At 45.1% G+C, this 17,322-nt stretch overlaps 1 protein-coding gene across 1 annotated transcript in view; it reads left to right on the forward strand.

Annotated features, from left to right (window-relative positions):
* LOC141153327 (class I histocompatibility antigen, F10 alpha chain-like) overlaps window positions 1-17,322 on the forward strand; it is an 82,526-nt gene that overhangs the window by 61,353 nt on the left and 3,851 nt on the right. Inside the window, exons 2-4 of the mRNA XM_073638041.1 lie at window positions 5,469-5,747; window positions 11,721-11,990; window positions 13,349-13,438. Coding sequence (XP_073494142.1) covers window positions 5,489-5,747; window positions 11,721-11,990; window positions 13,349-13,438 — 619 coding nt within the window. The 5' untranslated portion in view covers window positions 5,469-5,488. The remainder of the gene's footprint in view (window positions 1-5,468; window positions 5,748-11,720; window positions 11,991-13,348; window positions 13,439-17,322) is intronic.

The following is a 17,322-nucleotide window of genomic DNA, read 5'->3' on the forward strand; positions in this document are numbered from 1 at the left end:
CGGAGGACACGAAACGGCTGTTCCGAGGCTTCCTCGTAGTCGGCCTGGTAAGTCACATGGTTTAAATGCGCCTCGGGGGAATGCGGATGATGTAGATCAGAGGGAGCGGTATTTTCAGAGGGGCTTGGCGGCTGATAGGGCGACGGGTAGTGAACGGGTGAGCGATGTTGTGTCGGAATTTCTTAGCATGGTGCGGGGTTTTTTGTCACCTGCGGCAGGACCTAGCGGAGTTTGGCAGGGTGGTGCTGAAGGTTCAGGGGCAGTTGCGGAGACCCCTGCAGTTGTGAGTGGAGGGATTCCCGCGCCAGTTGCAGCTAATGAGATGGTTGCGGCACCAGCGGCTGCGGCGACTCCAGTGGATACAGTGCGGTTGGATGACAGAGCGAGGGGCGAGGTTTATGTGTGCTTTGATGGCCCCTTGGGAGCTCATTTTAAGCAGGAGGTGCGAGAAAAAATATGGAAGGATGAGTACGTGGAAATTTTTTCTTTGTTACCATTGGAGAAGTTTAATTTGGACAGGGTAAAGCCAGATGAGAGTAAGAAGGATCAGGAGGAGCGCAGGCATTATCGTCTGATTCCTCGCACTTTTCAAAATTGGCTGCAGGCGTTTACCACACTAGCGAGTGTCATTGGGGAGAAAGCTCCGGAGAAGTGTGCTGCGTTATTTTGTGATTTAGATTCGATTAGTGAAGCATACCGTGTTTATGGCGGGACGGCCTGGCTGAGGTATGATGAACAGTTTAGGCAAAGAAAGGCGGTCCGTCCAAGTTTACGGTGGGACCACAAGGAAATTAGTTTGTGGTTGCGATTGATGGCAGCACCAAAGTCGTCCTCGCAGTCCTTTCCTGGGAGTAGCGGGAGTTCTGCCAATTCGGCGGCATCCTCGTCAGGCTCCAGGAAGGGGCTGTGCTGGCAGTTTAACAAGCAGGAATGCCGTTTTGGCGCAGGCTGTAAGTTTAAGCACGAATGTTCAGGCTGCGGAGAGTCTCACAGCCATTCCAAGTGCTTTAAGAAAGGAAAAAAAAAATCAAGCGACTCTTTTTCAAAAAGGTAGGACACCAGTGAGAATAGATCGGATGCTTCCGTTTCTAAGTAGGTATCCGGATAAGGAAGCAGCTGTGTTGTTGAGGGATGGTTTTAATTTTGGCTTCAGGATTCCGTCAGCAGTTGTGCCACGTACGGTGCGGCCTAAGAATTTGATTTCGGCTCGGATGCATGCAGCAGTTGTTAAGGAAAAATTGGATAAGGAAATTAAGTTAGGTCGTATGACTGGTCCTTTTTTAGAACCTCCGTTGCCGTGTTTATGTGTTTCTCCTCTGGGCATTGTGCCCAAAAGGGAGCCTAACAAGTTTCGGTTAATCCATCACTTGTCGTATCCTCATGGTAGTTCAGTTAATGATGGTATTGATTCAGATTTGGCATCTGTATCGTATGTTTCTTTTGACAAGGCCGTGGACTGGGTGCGGAGGCTGAGAAAAGGATCTCTCATGGCAAAAACGGACATTGAGTCTGCTTTTCGTCTGCTTCCTGTGCACCCAGACAGTTTTCATTTACTTGGTTGTTTTTGGGATGGTCATTATTATGTGGATTGTTGTCTACCAATGGGATGTTCGATCTCGTGTTCCTACTTTAAAAAGTTCAGTTGTTTCATTGAAATCCGGAGGAATCCCGGCTTGGACTTCGTATTGCATTATTTAGATGACTTTTTGTTTATTGGGCCAGCTGGGTCCTCAGTTTGTTCTTTGCTGCTTAGAGCGGTTGAGCAGGTAGCATCTCGCTTTGGCATTCCGTTGGCCCCGGAGAAAACGGAGGGCCCCTCCACGGTTTTGAAGTTTTTGGGCATTGAATTGGATTCCGCTTGCCAGAGGACAAGTTGTTAGATCTGAAGTCTTGTGTCCAAGAGGCTTTGCGGGCAAAGAAATTGCGCCTGCGCCAACTACAATCTCTTTTGGGTAAGTTAAATTTTGCGTGCAGGATTTTACCTATGGGAAGAGTTTTTTCACGTAGGTTGGCTCAGGCAACAGCAGGCATTAAGCATCCGTTGCATTTTGTAAGATTGAATTCGGAACACAAGGCGGATTTGTCCATTTGGGCGGATTTTCTTCAATCTTATAATGGCAGGTCGGTTTGGATGGATCAAGTCGTTTCTAATGTGGATCTGGCTTTGTTTACAGACGCGTCAGGTTCTTATGGTTTTGGGGCCTATTTCGGTGGAAAATGGTGTGTGGGAGAGTGGCCGGAATTATGGAAGGATGCAGGTTTGACAAGAAACATGGCATTGCTGGAAATGTTTCCTATTGTGGTGGCTTTGGAGGTTTGGGGCTCTGAGCTGAGGAACAAGAAAGTGCGTTTCTTCTGTGACAACTTGAGTGTAGTGCATTGTATTAACAACTTGTCAGCTGTTTCATTGCCGGTTCTGTCTCTTTTGCGCCATCTAGTGCTCAGATATTTGGATTTTAATGTCTGGTTTTGTGCTGTTCATATATCAGGTGTTCAGAATTCAATAACTGATGCATTGTCTCGCTTCCAGTGGGATCGTTTTCGAGAACTGGCGCCGGACGCGGAGCAGTTGGAAACCCATTGGCCCCGGTGGTTGTGGGATCTAGTGTCCGTGCAGCGTTGAATTTGGTGAGGTGTTCTGTTAACCCCAGTACTTGGTCTCCATATGTTTCTGCGTGGCGTCTTTGGCAGGAGCTAGAGGAGTCGGCAGGTGAGCAGGTGACCGTGCCTATTTATTGTTGTATATGATCGGCAGGGCATTTCAGGAGGGTTTATCGGGCTCAGCTGTAGCTGGTAGGTTAGCAGGTTTGGCCTTCTTCTTTAAGTTAAGTGGTTGGAGGGATTTTACCAAGGATTTCTTGGTTCGCCAGGCGATGAAGGCATTTCGGAGGAGCTATCCGGTACGAGATTGGCGGCGCCCGGTATCGTTTGAAATACTGGGTCAGCTTTTGCGTTGCCTTAGCGGTGTGTGTAGTTCTGAATATGAATGTCGGCTATTTGGGGCGGCCTTTGTTCTGGTGTTTTTTGGGGCATTTAGGGTAAGCGAATTGGTGAGCAAGAATGTTAAGTGTCATGGCGGGCTGTTATCACAGGATGTAGTGTGCTTGGAGGAGGCAGTACGGTGTTATTTGAGGCGGTCAAAAACCGATACAGCCGGCAAGGGTTGTTTGGTGGAATTGTGGGCTGTGGACGGTTTGTTTGAATGACCGGTGAGATGAGTTTCTGCATTTCTGGAGGTGAGAGGTCCATCATCGGGTGCCTTTTTGTTACATCAAGATGGATCTGCATTATCGGTGTATCAGTTTATTACCATCTTCAGGCGGGGTTTAGCTAGTTGTGGTCTGAATGGTTTGGAGTTTGGTTCTCATTCGTTTCGGATTGGGGCCGCCACTGAGGCTGCTCGCTGGGGTTTGGGGGTTAAAGCTGTGAAAAAGATTGGTCGCTGGGAGTTGGCGAGGTATCGGTCTTATGTCCGGCCTCATATGTTATAAGATTTTCCCCCAATTTTTGATAGCGTTATTATTTGGTAACGAGTTTCTTTTCTTTTTACATCTCCCCCCTTTGTTTTATGTTTCAGGACCCCCTCGGTTGATCTGGGTGCTAGGTCACTCGTATGTATATTGGGGTTCCATTCGAGCCGACGCAAGACCGGCGGGGCGCCAGTTGAGCATAACGAAGGATGTTGCGATGGTTCGGTGGATCGGTATCAGCGGTTTGCTGTGGAGCCGGGTAATGCCAGAATTTCAGTTTTATGCTAATTTGGATAGGCCCCCGGATATACTCGTTTTGCATGCGGGTGGGAATGACTTGGGCTCCAGGACGTCTAGAGACTTGATCCATGACGTCAAGTTTGACTGCCTGAGGCTTTTGGAAACCTATCCGAGATTAGTGCTCGTATGGTCGGACATCGTTGCACGCCTGGCATGGCGACACGCCAGGTCAGTCGAAAGGATAAATAAAGCTCGGAGCAAGGTGAATAGGGAGGTTTCCCGATTCATTGCTCGGCATGGGGGGGTTGTGGTTCGTCATCGGGATCTGGAAGTTCCGTCTAGGGAATTTCTGCGGTCTGATGGGGTCCATTTGAATGATATTGGCATAGATATGTGGGCATTAGCATTGATGGAGGGAGTTGAAAAGACACTTTTGGTATGGCGGGACTCTCAGGCATAAGGTGTCATGACTGCTCGCTATGGCAGAAAAGGAGGGGGGTTTTGAAGGTGGTTGCTTACATCGAAGGAGGACGGGGGAGCCTACTGCAGGGATGGGTGACTCCCATTGGTGTTAAGCAGGTGTTAAAATTTAAAACGGGTCCCTACTGAGCGAGGTCTCAGCGGGACATTTCTGGATGGGCAACAGTCAGCTGGGTCCCCCTGGGCCGGTTGCGGTGCGGCTAGGGGTGACATGGTGGAGCTGTTTGTTGCAGTTTTTCAAAATGTATGGGCAACAGTCAGCTGGGTCCCTCTGGGCTGGTTGTGGTGCGGCCGGGGGTGGCATAGTGGAGCTGTTTGTTGCAGTTTTTCTCCAAAAATGGTGGAGCCTTCAATTCCCCTCCTCCTTTTTCTGAGTTAATTTAATGTTAATTAATGTTATTTATGTTTATATGCTGTTATATAATAAATGAGGCTGCTGTGGCCCTTATATCCAATGTCACAGTGTGGTGGTTTTTATTTATAGTAAGTGGGGGGGTTTCAGTGGGCTGCGTATAGTAGGCCGTATAGTCATACATTCCGAAGTCAGGTTCCTTTCATTATCAGTAACTTTGTGCAGTAGCATTAAACAGCTGAGGGAGGCACATTTCCCCTAGCAGCTAGAAGGAGTTGGCTACATAAAGGCAACATGTAAACCAGCTCTGGAGGTCTAGAGAAGTCCTATTCCAACCACACAGGAACACGGGGTACTGCACTGTAGTGGAGGAGATAGAAAGTGGAAAGTCAACTGAACATCATTATGCTATTTGCAACACAACTTAAATATAAGCCTTTGCCTAACGGCGCAGTCAGATGGCCATATACTGTAATTTGGCCGAAGATCACAACCCAATGCTCGGACTGGCCGTTGGCTCTCCTGACCTGAGCTGTCATGCTTGGGTCAGGAGAGCCGATGGCCAGTCCGAGCGTTGTGATGCGATCCTCGACCGAGTTATACAGTCATCTGACTGTGCCCAAATGCAGAAGAAATGTTTAGGAAACTTTACGCCAATTACCAATTGTTGAAGCCCTATTTGAAGAATTCTAGTAAATAGTAAAGACGTATATAAAACGGATCCTGGTCTCACTGGTTTGTCGCAGATATTTAAGGTCTCCATACCATCATATCACTTATGGCCCAAGAAGGTGTGATCAGTAAACCGCACACACACTCAGAAGTACCATAACAGGGTGTTTAGGGACCTCAAAGCAAACCTTGCCTCCATGGGTCTCATACAAATGCCTTATATATGTGCTGTATGTAACATGTGCCGTGTGCAGGTTTCCATGTCTACCAGGTGATGTACGGCTGTGAGCTGAGAGATGACGGCTCCATCACAGGATACTATCAGGATGGATATGACGGGAAAGAGTTGCTGGCTCTGGACACACAGACCAGCACATTTGTTGCCACCATGGCGCAGGCGCAGATCACCACACAGAGATGGAACAGTCTGGATGTACATAAGGGAGAGAGATACAATCTTTTTCTGGAGAATTACTGTATCACATTGCTGAAGAAACATGTGGAGGATGGGAGAGAAGATCTGGAGAGGAGAGGTGAGCGCTCAGCACTGCAGATGTGCCATCTGCTTCTGACACATGTCCATAGGCAAGAGGGTAACGGGAGATCTATCACTCTCCCAGCGATCACCTCGTGGTGCAGTTTGTTCAAAAACATGAGTTAAACACAAAATCTTTCTACTAGTTTTTATTTCCAGCATTGGGAACATTGCACACTGTTTTCTAATTCAAAACATGAAGAGAAATTTATATAATTTTTAACTACTTTACAGAAAATATCAAAAAATGAACATTGGGCTCTTCTAAAAAAAATAGCAGTGTCTGCATTTGTCTTTACAAACTCACAATATGTCTTTTTTTTTAGTATTTAGCATTCCTGTGAATCACTAATCTAATATTTAGGTGTTACCCACAGTTTTTTAGAACTGCTTCACATCTACGTTGCATAGAGTCAACCAACTTCTGGCACCTGTCATCTGTTAGTGCAGCCCAGGATGCTTTGACTACATCCCACAATTTTTTGCCATTTGTTGGCTTTGCCTCAGAAACAGCATTTTTATGTCACCCCACAAGTGTTCTATTGGATTAAGGTCCGGGGATTGGGCTGGTCACTCCATAACCTCAATTTTTTTGGGACTGGAACAAAGATTTTGCTTGTTTACTGGTGTGTTTAGGGTCGTTGTCTTGTTGAAACACCCATTTCAAGGGCATATCCTCTTCACTGTAAGGCAACATGACTTCTTCAAGTATTTTAATATACAGTACAGACCAAAAGTTTGGACACACCTTCTCATCCCATCACAATGACTTGACTCAGTGTGAACGCCTGTATATTCACTGATCTATATGTTTAGGGTTCTCATTACTGGGGTGTCCCACGCCTGCTCCATACACGTGCATCCACTGTACATGTATGACAGATATCAGAAAGGGGATAGATGCAGCTTTGGACACATGGGAGCAGTGTACAAATGGGATGTGTGTGCACGTGTGTTTGTATATTACCACAATACTGTGACAGCGATCAGTGTCATTGATGTAGAGAGGATTTTAGAGATCTTCACAGTTTACATCGTTAATGTACAGTAGTGTTAAAAATGGGAATTGGATGTTTCGCCCCCAGCAGTTCGCCCCCAGCAATTCGCCCCCGGGTACATTTCGCCCCCGCACATTTCGTCCCCAGCATTTGGCCCACAAGATGTTTTGCTCCCGCACATTTCACCCCCGCACATATCGCCCCCCGTTCGCCCCCGGATGTTTCGCCCCGAGCAGTTCGCCCCCGGATGTTTCGTGTAGGGTGAGGCCTACTGATTCCAACTATGCCTCACTTGTTTAGTTGCAGTCTGATTCTCTGCTCAGCTTCAAAGTAGAAGTCCTGCCTTTGAGATACAGTGGTCTGCCATATTCATAAGCAGAGTGGTAACCTTGTCCACCAACCATGATTTGCAGGTATCCAGCCATTGTCAATCACAGCCAGAGGACAAGGTTGTCGCATCAAACCCGCATCACTAGATATCAATTTTAGTGTAGAATTTTCTGCTATAAAATAGCTGCAGATTGTCTGCTGCAACTACTTAGTGCATGTGAATGTACCTTAAGGATTCATTAACATGTTTCCTAACCTCTGTGGATTATCCACAACTGTAGATATACAGCTATTCTAGTGTAGATAATTCTACACCAAAATCTCCATTTAGCTCTATGGATTTAGGTGCAGGTTTTAGTGCAGAATTTTAGCCCCTTGTCTGAATGGCTAGAATCTTCGAAACGTCCGGGGGCGAAACGTGCGGGTGCGAAATGGGCGGGGGCAAATCTTACTGGGGGCAAAATGATAGGGGCAAAATGTGCGGGGGGCGAAATGTACCTGGGGGCGAACTGATGGGGGCGAACTGCTGGGGGTGAACTGCTGGGGGCGAAACTTCCTATAACCGTTAAAAATAATAGCAGTCCAATATGACTAACCAGATTAATCACTGTTTTTGGTATAGATTATATTAGCACATGTCAAACATTTCATGAGTTGGTGCAGCAGATTCTAAGAAAACCACCAGACTCCGCATTCATGATCTTCAGGTTTTTGAGTCTATGTATTTGAATAATTAATTGTACGGGGTGTGTTCAAATTAATAGCAGTGTGGAGGTCAATCAGTGAGGTTAATCATTCTGTGAAGAAACAGGTGTGAATCAGGGGGCCCTTATTTAAGGGTGAAGCCAGCACATGTTGTACACGCATTTCTCCTTGAAAGCCTGAGAAATATGGTTTGTTTGAGACATTGTTCAGAAGAGCAGCGTACTTTGATTAAAAAGTTGATTGGAGAAGGTAAAACTTATAGAGAAGGGCAGACAATCATCGGCTGTTCAGCTATAATGATCTCCAGTGCTTTAAAATGGAAAGCAAAACCAGAGAGAGGTGGAAGAAAACGGAAGACTATCATTTGAATGGATGGAAGAATAGCTTGATTGGCAAAGGGTCAGCCAATGATCAGCTCCAGGATGATCACAGACAGTCTCCAGTTACCTGTGAGGACTGTGACAGTTAGAAGATGCCTGTGTGAAGCTAATCTCTTAGCAAGAAGTCCCCGCAAAGTTCCACTGATAAAAAAAAGACATCTACTGAGGCAAACACAATTTGAGAAAGAACACATCAACTGGCCTAAAGAGAAATGGAGAAACATTTTGTGGACTGATGAAAGTAAAATTGTTCTTTTTGGGTCCAAGGGCTTCATCAGACGACCCCCAAACTCTGCATTCAGCCACAGTACACCCTGTAGACAGTGAAGCATGGTGGTGAAGCATCATGATATGGGCATGTTTCTCTTACTATGCTGCCGGACCTATTTACCGCATACCAGGGATCATGGACCAGTTTGCATACAGTACAGACCAAAAGTTTGGACACACCTTCTCATTTAAAGATTTTTCTGTATTTTCATGACTATGAAAATTGTACATTCACAATGAAGGCATCAAAACTATGAATTAACACATGTGGAATTATATATTTAACAAAAAAAGTGTGAAACAACTGAAAATATGTCTTATATTCTAGGTTCTTCAAAGTCGCCATCTTTTGCTTTGATGACTGCTTTGCACACTCTTGGCATTCTCTTGATGAGCTTCAAGAAGTAGTCACTGGAAATGGTCTTCACTTCACAGGTGTGCCCTGACAGGTTTAATAAGTGGGATTTCTTGCCTTATAAATGGGGTTGGGACCATCAGTTGTGTTGTGCAGAAGTCTGGTGGATAGTCCTACTGATAGTCCAGCTGATAGTCCTACTGAATAGACTGTTAGAATTTGTATTATGGCAAGAAAAAAGCAGCTAAGTAAAGAAAAACGAGTGGCCATCATTACTTTAAGTAATGAAGGTCAGTCAGTGCGAATAATTGGGAAAACTTTGAAAATGTCTCCAAGTGCAGTTGCAAAAACCATCAAGCGCTACAAAGAAACTAGCTCACATGAGGACCACCCTAGGAAAGGAAGACCAAGAGTCACCCCTGCTTCTGAGGATAAGTTTATCCGAGTCACCAGCCTCAGAAATCGCAGGTTAACAGCAGCTCAGATTAGAGACCAGGTCAATGCCACACAGAGTTCTAGCAGCAGACACATCTCTTCAACAACTGTTAAGAGGAGACTTTGTGCAGCAGGCCTTCATGGTAAAATAGCTGTTAGGAAACCACTGCTAAGGACAGGCAACAAGCAGAAGAGACTTGTTTGGGCTAAAGAACACAAGGAATGGACATTAGACCAGTGGAAATCTGTGCTTTGGTCTGATGAGTCCAAATTTGAGATCTTTGGTTCCAACCACCGTGTCTTTGTGCGACGCAGAAAAGGTGAACGGATGGACTCTACATGCCTGGTTCCCACCGTGAAGCATGGAGGAGGAGGTGTGATGGTGTGGGGGTGCTTTGCTGGTGACACTGTTGGGGATATATTCAAAATTGAAGGCATACTGAACCAGCATGGCTACCACAGCATCTTGCAGCGGCATGCTATTCCATCCGGTTTGCATTTAGCTGGACCATCATTTATTTTTCAACAGGACAATGATCCCAAACACACCTCCAGGCTGTGTAAGGGCTATTTGACCAAAAAGGAGAGTGATGGGGTGCTACACCAGATGACCTGGCCTCCACAGTCACCAGACCTGAACCCAATCGAGATGGTTTGGGGTCAGCTGGACCGCAGAGTGAAGGCAAAAGGGCCAACAAGTGCTAAGCATCTCTGGGAACTCCTTCAAGCTTGTTGGAAGACCATTTCCGGTGAATACCTCTTGAAGCTCATCAAGAGAATGCCAAGAGTGTGCAAAGCAGTCATCAAGGCAAAAAGTGGCTACTTTGAAGAACCTAGAATATAAGACATATTTTCAGTTGTTTCACACTTTTTTGTAAAGTATATAATTACACATGTGTTAATTCATAGTTTTGATGCCTTCAGTGTGAATGTACAATTTACATAGTCATGAAAATACAGAAAAATCTTTAAATGAGAAGGTGTGTCCAAACTTTTGGTCTGTACTGTATGCAAACTGGTCCATGATCCCTGGTATGCGGTAAATAGGTCCGGCAGCATAGTAAGAGAAACATGCCCATATCATGATGCTTCACCACCAAGCTTCACTGTCTTCAGGGTGTACTGTGGCTGAATGTAGAGTTTGGGGGTCGTCTGATGAACTGTCTGCAGCCCTTGGACCCAAAAAGAACAATTTTACTTTCATCAGTCCACAAAATGTTTATCCATTTCTCTTTAGGCCAGCTGATGTGTTCTTTGGCAAATTGTGTTTGCTTCAGTGCATGTCTTTTTTTTAACAGTGGAACTTTGCGGGGACTTTTTGCTAAGAGATTAGCTTCACACAGGCGTCTTCTAACTGTCACAGTCCTCACAGGTAGGAGCTGATCATTGGCTAAGCCTTTGCCATTCTGGCTATTCTTCCACCCATTCAAATGGTAGTCTTCCGTTTTCTACCACGTCTCTCTGGTTTTGCTTTCCATTATAAAGTATTGGAGATCATATTAGCTGAACAGCCGATCATTGTCTGCACTTCTTTATAAGTTTTACCCTCTCCAATCAACTTTATAATCAAAGTACGCTGTTCTTCTGAACAATGTCTCAAACAAACCATATTTTTCAGGCTTTCAAGGAGAAATGCGTGTACAACATGTGCTGGCTTCACCCTTAAATAAGGGCCCCCTGATTCACACCTGTTTCTTCACAGAATGATTGACCTCACTGATTGACCTTCACACTACTATTAATTTGAACTCACCCAGTACAATTAATTATTCAAATACACAGACTCAAAAACCTGCAGATCATGAATGCGGAGTCTGGTGGTTTTCTTAGAATCTACTGCACCAACTGATAAAATTGTTTGACATTTGGTGATATAATCTATACCAAAAACAGTGATTAATCTGGTTAGTCATATTGGACTGCTATTATTTTTAACACTACTGTACATTAACGATGTAAACTGTGAAGATCTCCAAAATCCTCCCTACATCAATGACACTGATCACTGTCACAGTATTGTGGTGATATACAAACACACGTGCACACACATCCCATTTGTACACTGCTCCCATGAGTCCAAAGCTGCATCTATCCCCTTTCTGATATCTGTCATACATGTACAGTGGATGCACGTGTATGGAGCAGGCGTGGGACACCCCAGTAATGAGAACCCTCCACATATAGATCAGTGAATAGACAGGCGTTCACACTGAGTCAAGTCATTGTGATGGGATGTTAGTTAGAAATAGACCATCATGTCTGCAGATTGTGGGCAGGACTGGGCAAATGTGCAGCTTCATGTGCTCGTCTAGCTCACACACGTGCAATATCAGACTGGTGCACGCTGCGGTATTGTGCGCACAGACTGGAAATCCGCTCATGTGAACGTAGCTTTCTAAAAAAGTACAGGGGGCTCTGCTGATTGTACAGACCACCAAAGAGGAGGACAGGTCAGATCTGTGCTGCACGGACTCCATTTCTCTCTTCTTCCCTCTCAGTTCGGCCCCAGGTGAAGGTGTCAGGTCAGGAGAAAGGAGACACCATGAAGCTTCACTGCCAGGTGTACGGATTTCACCCCCGAGCTGTGGATGTGAAGTGGATGAACGGGGAGGACGAGGTTCACTTATATGAGACCACACGCGTCCTCCCCAATCCTGACGGCACCTATCAGATCAGGGTCAGCGCGGAAGTGACCCCCAAAGAGGGCGACAAACACTCCTGTAAGGTGGATCACAGCAGCCTGGAGGAGCCACTCCTTGTACAATGGGGTGAGTAGTGTCCGTACAGGGCAGATAACTCATCAACATAGGCTGACGTTTCCAATTTTAGGAGGATTGACTGATGACACTAGACTTATGTCATCACTATAGAGGAGAATGATGTGAGTGATACATGAGATAGAGATGTAGATGTACATGTATGTAATACTATACACTATACATACATCATCACCACAGAGGAGACTAATATGAGAGACACATAAGATAGAGAGGTAGATGTACCTGTATGTAATACTATATACTACACATACATCATCACCACAGAGGAGACTAATGTGAGTGACACATGAGATAGAGATGTACATGTATGTAATACTATATACTACACATACATCATCACCACAGAGGAGACTAATGTGAGTGACACATAAGATAGAGATGTAGATGTATGTAATACTATACACTACACATACGTCATCACCACAGAGGAGACTAATGTGAGTGACACATGATATAGAGATGTACATGTATGTAATACTATATACTACACATACATCATCACCACAGGGGAGACTAATGTGAGTGACACATAAGATAGAGATGTAGATGTACATGTATGTAATACTATACACTACACATACGTCATCACCACAGAGAAGACTAATGTGAGTGACACATAAGATAGAGATGTAGATGTATATGTATGTAATACTATACACTACACATACATCATCACCACAGAGGAGACTGATGTGAGTGACACATAAGATAGAGATGTAGATGTATATGCATGTAATACTATACACTACACATACTTCATCACAGAGGAGACTAATGTGAGTGACACATAAGATAGAGAGGTACATGTACATGTATGTAATACTATATACTACACATACATCATCACCACAGAGGAGACTAATGTGAGTGACACATGAGATAGAGATGTACATGTATGTAATACTATATACTACACATACATCATCACCACAGAGGAGACTAATGTGAGTGACACATAAGATAGAGATGTAGATGTATGTAATACTATACACTACACATACATCATCACCACAGAGGAGACTAATGTGAGTGACACATGAGATAGAGATGTACATGTATGTAATACTATATACTACACATACATCATCACCACAGGGGAGACTAATGTGAATGATACATAAGATAGAGATGTAGCTGTAAATGTATGTAATACTATACACTACACATACGTCATCACCACAGAGGAGACTGATGTGAGTGACACATGAGATAGAGATGTAGATGTACATGTATGTAATACTATACACTACACATACGTCATCACCACAGAGGAGACTGATGTGAGTGATACATGACGTTCTCAGTATAATCTGTAGCTTTTATTTGCCTTTCTGTTTTCTACGCAGAACCACAAACCTCCACTGTCTGGGTCATAGCTGTGGCCATCATTGTGGGGGTCGTCATTCTCGGCATTGTTGGATTTCTCCTATATAAATGTAAGTTTTGTGTTCCGCATATATTTATGTATATATCATATTATTATTAACCCATGAATGTGCTAATAAAAGGTTCATTTCATCGGATGTGTTGCCTCATGCTCCATATTTGTCGCTGACTGTTGGATCCAATCCTCAAAAGTGTCAGCTCCTCTTTCACTTTGCCAGTGCTCCTGCATTTCCTTTAGTTAAACATATATATATATGTACATTTGTATATTACAAAATGACCTCTGATAATAGCGTCAGGCTGCATTCAATTGCGTATTTGCTCTGTTTAGCATATACACCATAAAAGCTCCCAACAAACACACTGAAAGTGTTCATAGGGGTCCATTAGTTACTCAAACGCAAAAAGAGGGTCCTTATGGCCACTGTCTGGCAGTATACATATAGCGCAGAAAGAAGAGTATTGAATAGTGTCATAGACAATGCCACTCCATTCATCAGTGCGCAGTATAAAACGTGATGGGCAATGGATACCACTGTATGGCATTGCCCACAAGTACGGTATATATACTGTATATATACAGTACAGACCAAAAGTTTGGACACACCTTCTCATTTAAAGATTTTTCTGTATTTTGATGACTATGAAAATTGTACATTCACACTGAAGGCATCAAAACCATGAATTAACACATGTGGAATTATATACTTTACAAAAAAGTGTGAAACAACTGAAAATATGTCTTATATTCTAGGTTCTTCAAAGTAGCCACCTTTTGCTTTGATGACGGCTTTGCACACTCTTGGCATTCTCTTGATGAGCTTCAAGAGGTAGTCACCGGAAATGGTCTTCCAACAATCTTGAAGGAGTTCCCAGAGATGCTTAGCACTTGTTGGCCCTTTTGCCTTCACTCTGCGGTCCAGCTCACCCCAAACCATCTCGATTGGGTTCAGGTCTGGTGACTGTGGAGGCCAGGTCATCTGGCGTAGCACCCCATCACTCTCCTTCTTGGTCAAATAGCCCTTACACAGCCTGGAGGTGTGTTTGGGGTCATTGTCCTGTTGAAAAATAAATGATGGTCCAACTAAACGCAAACCGGATGGAATAGCATGCCGCTGCGAGATGCTGTGGTAGCCATGCTGGTTCAGTATGCCTTCAATTTTGAATAAATCCCCAACAGTGTCACCAGCAAAGCACCCCCACACCATCACACCTCCTCCTCCATGCATCACGGTGGGACCCAGGCATGTAGAGTCCATCCGTTCGCCTTTTTTGCGTCGCACAAAGACACGGTGGTCGGATCCAAAGATCTCAAATTTGGACACATCAGACCAAAGCACAGATTTCCACTGGTCTAATGTCCATTCCTTGTGTTCTTTAGCCCAAACAAGTCTCTTCTGCTTGTTGCCCGTCCTTAGCAGTGGTTTCCTAGCAGCTATTTTACCATGAAGGCCTGCTGCACAAAGTCTCCTCTTAACAGTTGTTGTAGAGATGTGTCTGCTGCTAGAACTCTGTGTGACATTGACCTGGTCTCTAATCTGAGCTGCTGTTAACCTGCGATTTCTGAGGCTGATGATTCAGATAAACTTATCCTCAGAAGTAGAGGTGACTCTTGGTCTTCCTTTCCTGGGGTGGTCCTCATGTGAGCCAGTTTCTTTGTAGCGCTTGATGGTTTTTGCAACTGCACTTGGGGACACTTTCAAACTTTTCCCAATTTTTCGCACTGACTGACCTTCATTTCTTAAAGTAATGATGGCCACTCGTTTTTCTTTACTTAGCTGCTTTTTTCTTGCTATAATACAAATTCTAACTGTCTCTTCAGTAGGACTATCAGCTGTGTATTCACCAGACTTCTGCACAACACAACTGATGGTCCCAACCCCATTTATAAGGCAAGAAATCCCACTTATTAAACCTGACAGGGCACACCTGTGAAGTGAAAACCATTTCCGGTGACTACCTCTTGACGCTCATCAAGAGAATGCCAAGAGTGTGCAAAGCAGTCATCAAAGCAAAAGGTGGCTACTTTGAAGAACCTAGAATATAAGACATATTTTCAGTTGTTTCACACTTTTTTGTTAAGTATATAATTCCACATGTGTTAATTCATAGTTTTGATGCCTTCAGTGTGAATGTACAATTTTCATAGTCATGAAAATACAGAAAAATCTTTAAATGAGAAGGTGTGTCCAAACTTTTGGTCTGTACTGTATATGTACTGGTGTACATGACGCGCCCCCTGGGCCAGTGCTGTTTGGGGATTACCCGGAGCCGGATCTGATGGGGGTTGTAGTCTCCGAGTGGCGGCGACCCGGTCCGTGCCCAGGGTGTCAAACTCAGTGTGTGGCAGTCCTACAGATGTTATTAGAGTTCTTTGTGTCGACTACGCCACCCGTTGATTTGCGGTCAAAAGGCCGCCGCTGCAGCAGGGTCCGCTGAGGCTGTTGGTATGTGTGCAGCTTTGGTAGTATAACCCCCAACGGGAGGGGTATAGCCTCAGGGGGTCAGCCGTGGAGGATGGTGGTTGTGAAGGTGCAGCAAGGAGACTCAGAGGCATAAAATGCAGTTCCAGGGTTTTACTTACTGGTGTTGCTCGGGTCACTGTGTACAGCAGTGACCACCCAAGCCGTGCTGCGTCCACCAGGTCCTGGACTCGGTCAACTCCCGGGCAATTCTTGAGTATGGTCCTGAGCTCCTTTCTGACTCTCCCTTCTTCTGGCCGTTCCCACCAGGGATCCACTTTTGGCCGGCTCCCTCGGGTCTCTTGGTGGTCAAGCCTCCTCTGGGCTCCCTGACCCTATGCTTGGTATGCCTTTCTAGTGGATTTGGTGAGGGTCGTGGCAGATCCTGCCCACGACCTCCGGTTCCTGGCTAAGGTGTGCTGTAGCCTCTGCCAGCTTGGGATCCGGTACCCTTTTGCCGACCCTTCACCCTTTTGTCCTTATTCTGGGATCTTGGGGTCCCCTCTGCGCCTCTGGGTCTCTCTTCCTTCTCCTCTGCTCTGCTTCTCAGGCTCTCAGACAGACTGTCTGACTGGCTGACTGACTGACGTCTCACAGACTGACCCTGATCTAAGATGGTTCCCACCTTATATACTCCCTCTATGTGTGAGCTCAGGTGACCAGCACCCAATGAGCTCCTAGCTTTACCCAGGCTGCTCCCCCTATCTGCCCCTACACTACTGGGATGTTCCACCCCCCTCCCACTCCAGCCAGGAACAGACACTGTCGTACCTGCACATTTCTCTAGTGGGAGTACCATCGGTCTGTTCCCCGGAAATGGGATGTGTGTAGTGCATGCAGCTAACTGAGCTCAGTTCCACACTCCATCCTTACCCGGGAGTGGAATACCACACCTCTGGCTTGAGGTGTAATACCCCTGTAGCAGCCGAGTCCTCAGGGTGCTACATACACATTAAACAGAAGCCATAAATATCATCTTACAAAGGCAATTGACCCCTATGAGTAAATAGCTGCCCAGCTACAGTATGTAGCACTAACTGAATAATTAAGGGGAAGGTGCCATGTATTAGTGCAGAGCCGACTGTCAGTGCTGTGAGCGGTGACTGTAATTGCTCCGGGTTCCCGGCTCCCATATGACTAAAATCTGGCGGCTCCCGGGAGAAATAAAGTTCATGTTCTCCCGAGTGCTGCAGTTTAAATATTACGGCACGGCCGAGCCAAGCACATTCACATATAGGGTTAATCTAAATATCTGAAACACCCAATAGTTGTGCATCATAATTAATACTCAACAACAATTAAATTCAAATTAGATGCACCTGGACTGAACAGTATAGGGATGCAATCGCTAATTAACATCAGACAGCAAAAGAAAAGAACAACGAAAAAAAATCCCAAAAGTCAGAGGAAAAGTATAAAACCTCATCTTTATTGAAACTAGTAATAAGAGTTCATATAGTGCAATAGAGCAA

This window comes from Phyllobates terribilis, unplaced genomic scaffold (assembly GCF_046119375.1).
Source record: "Phyllobates terribilis strain yellow unplaced genomic scaffold, ASM4611937v1 Scaffold_7__3_contigs__length_470593459, whole genome shotgun sequence".
Classification (NCBI taxonomy): Eukaryota; Metazoa; Chordata; class Amphibia; order Anura; family Dendrobatidae; genus Phyllobates; species Phyllobates terribilis.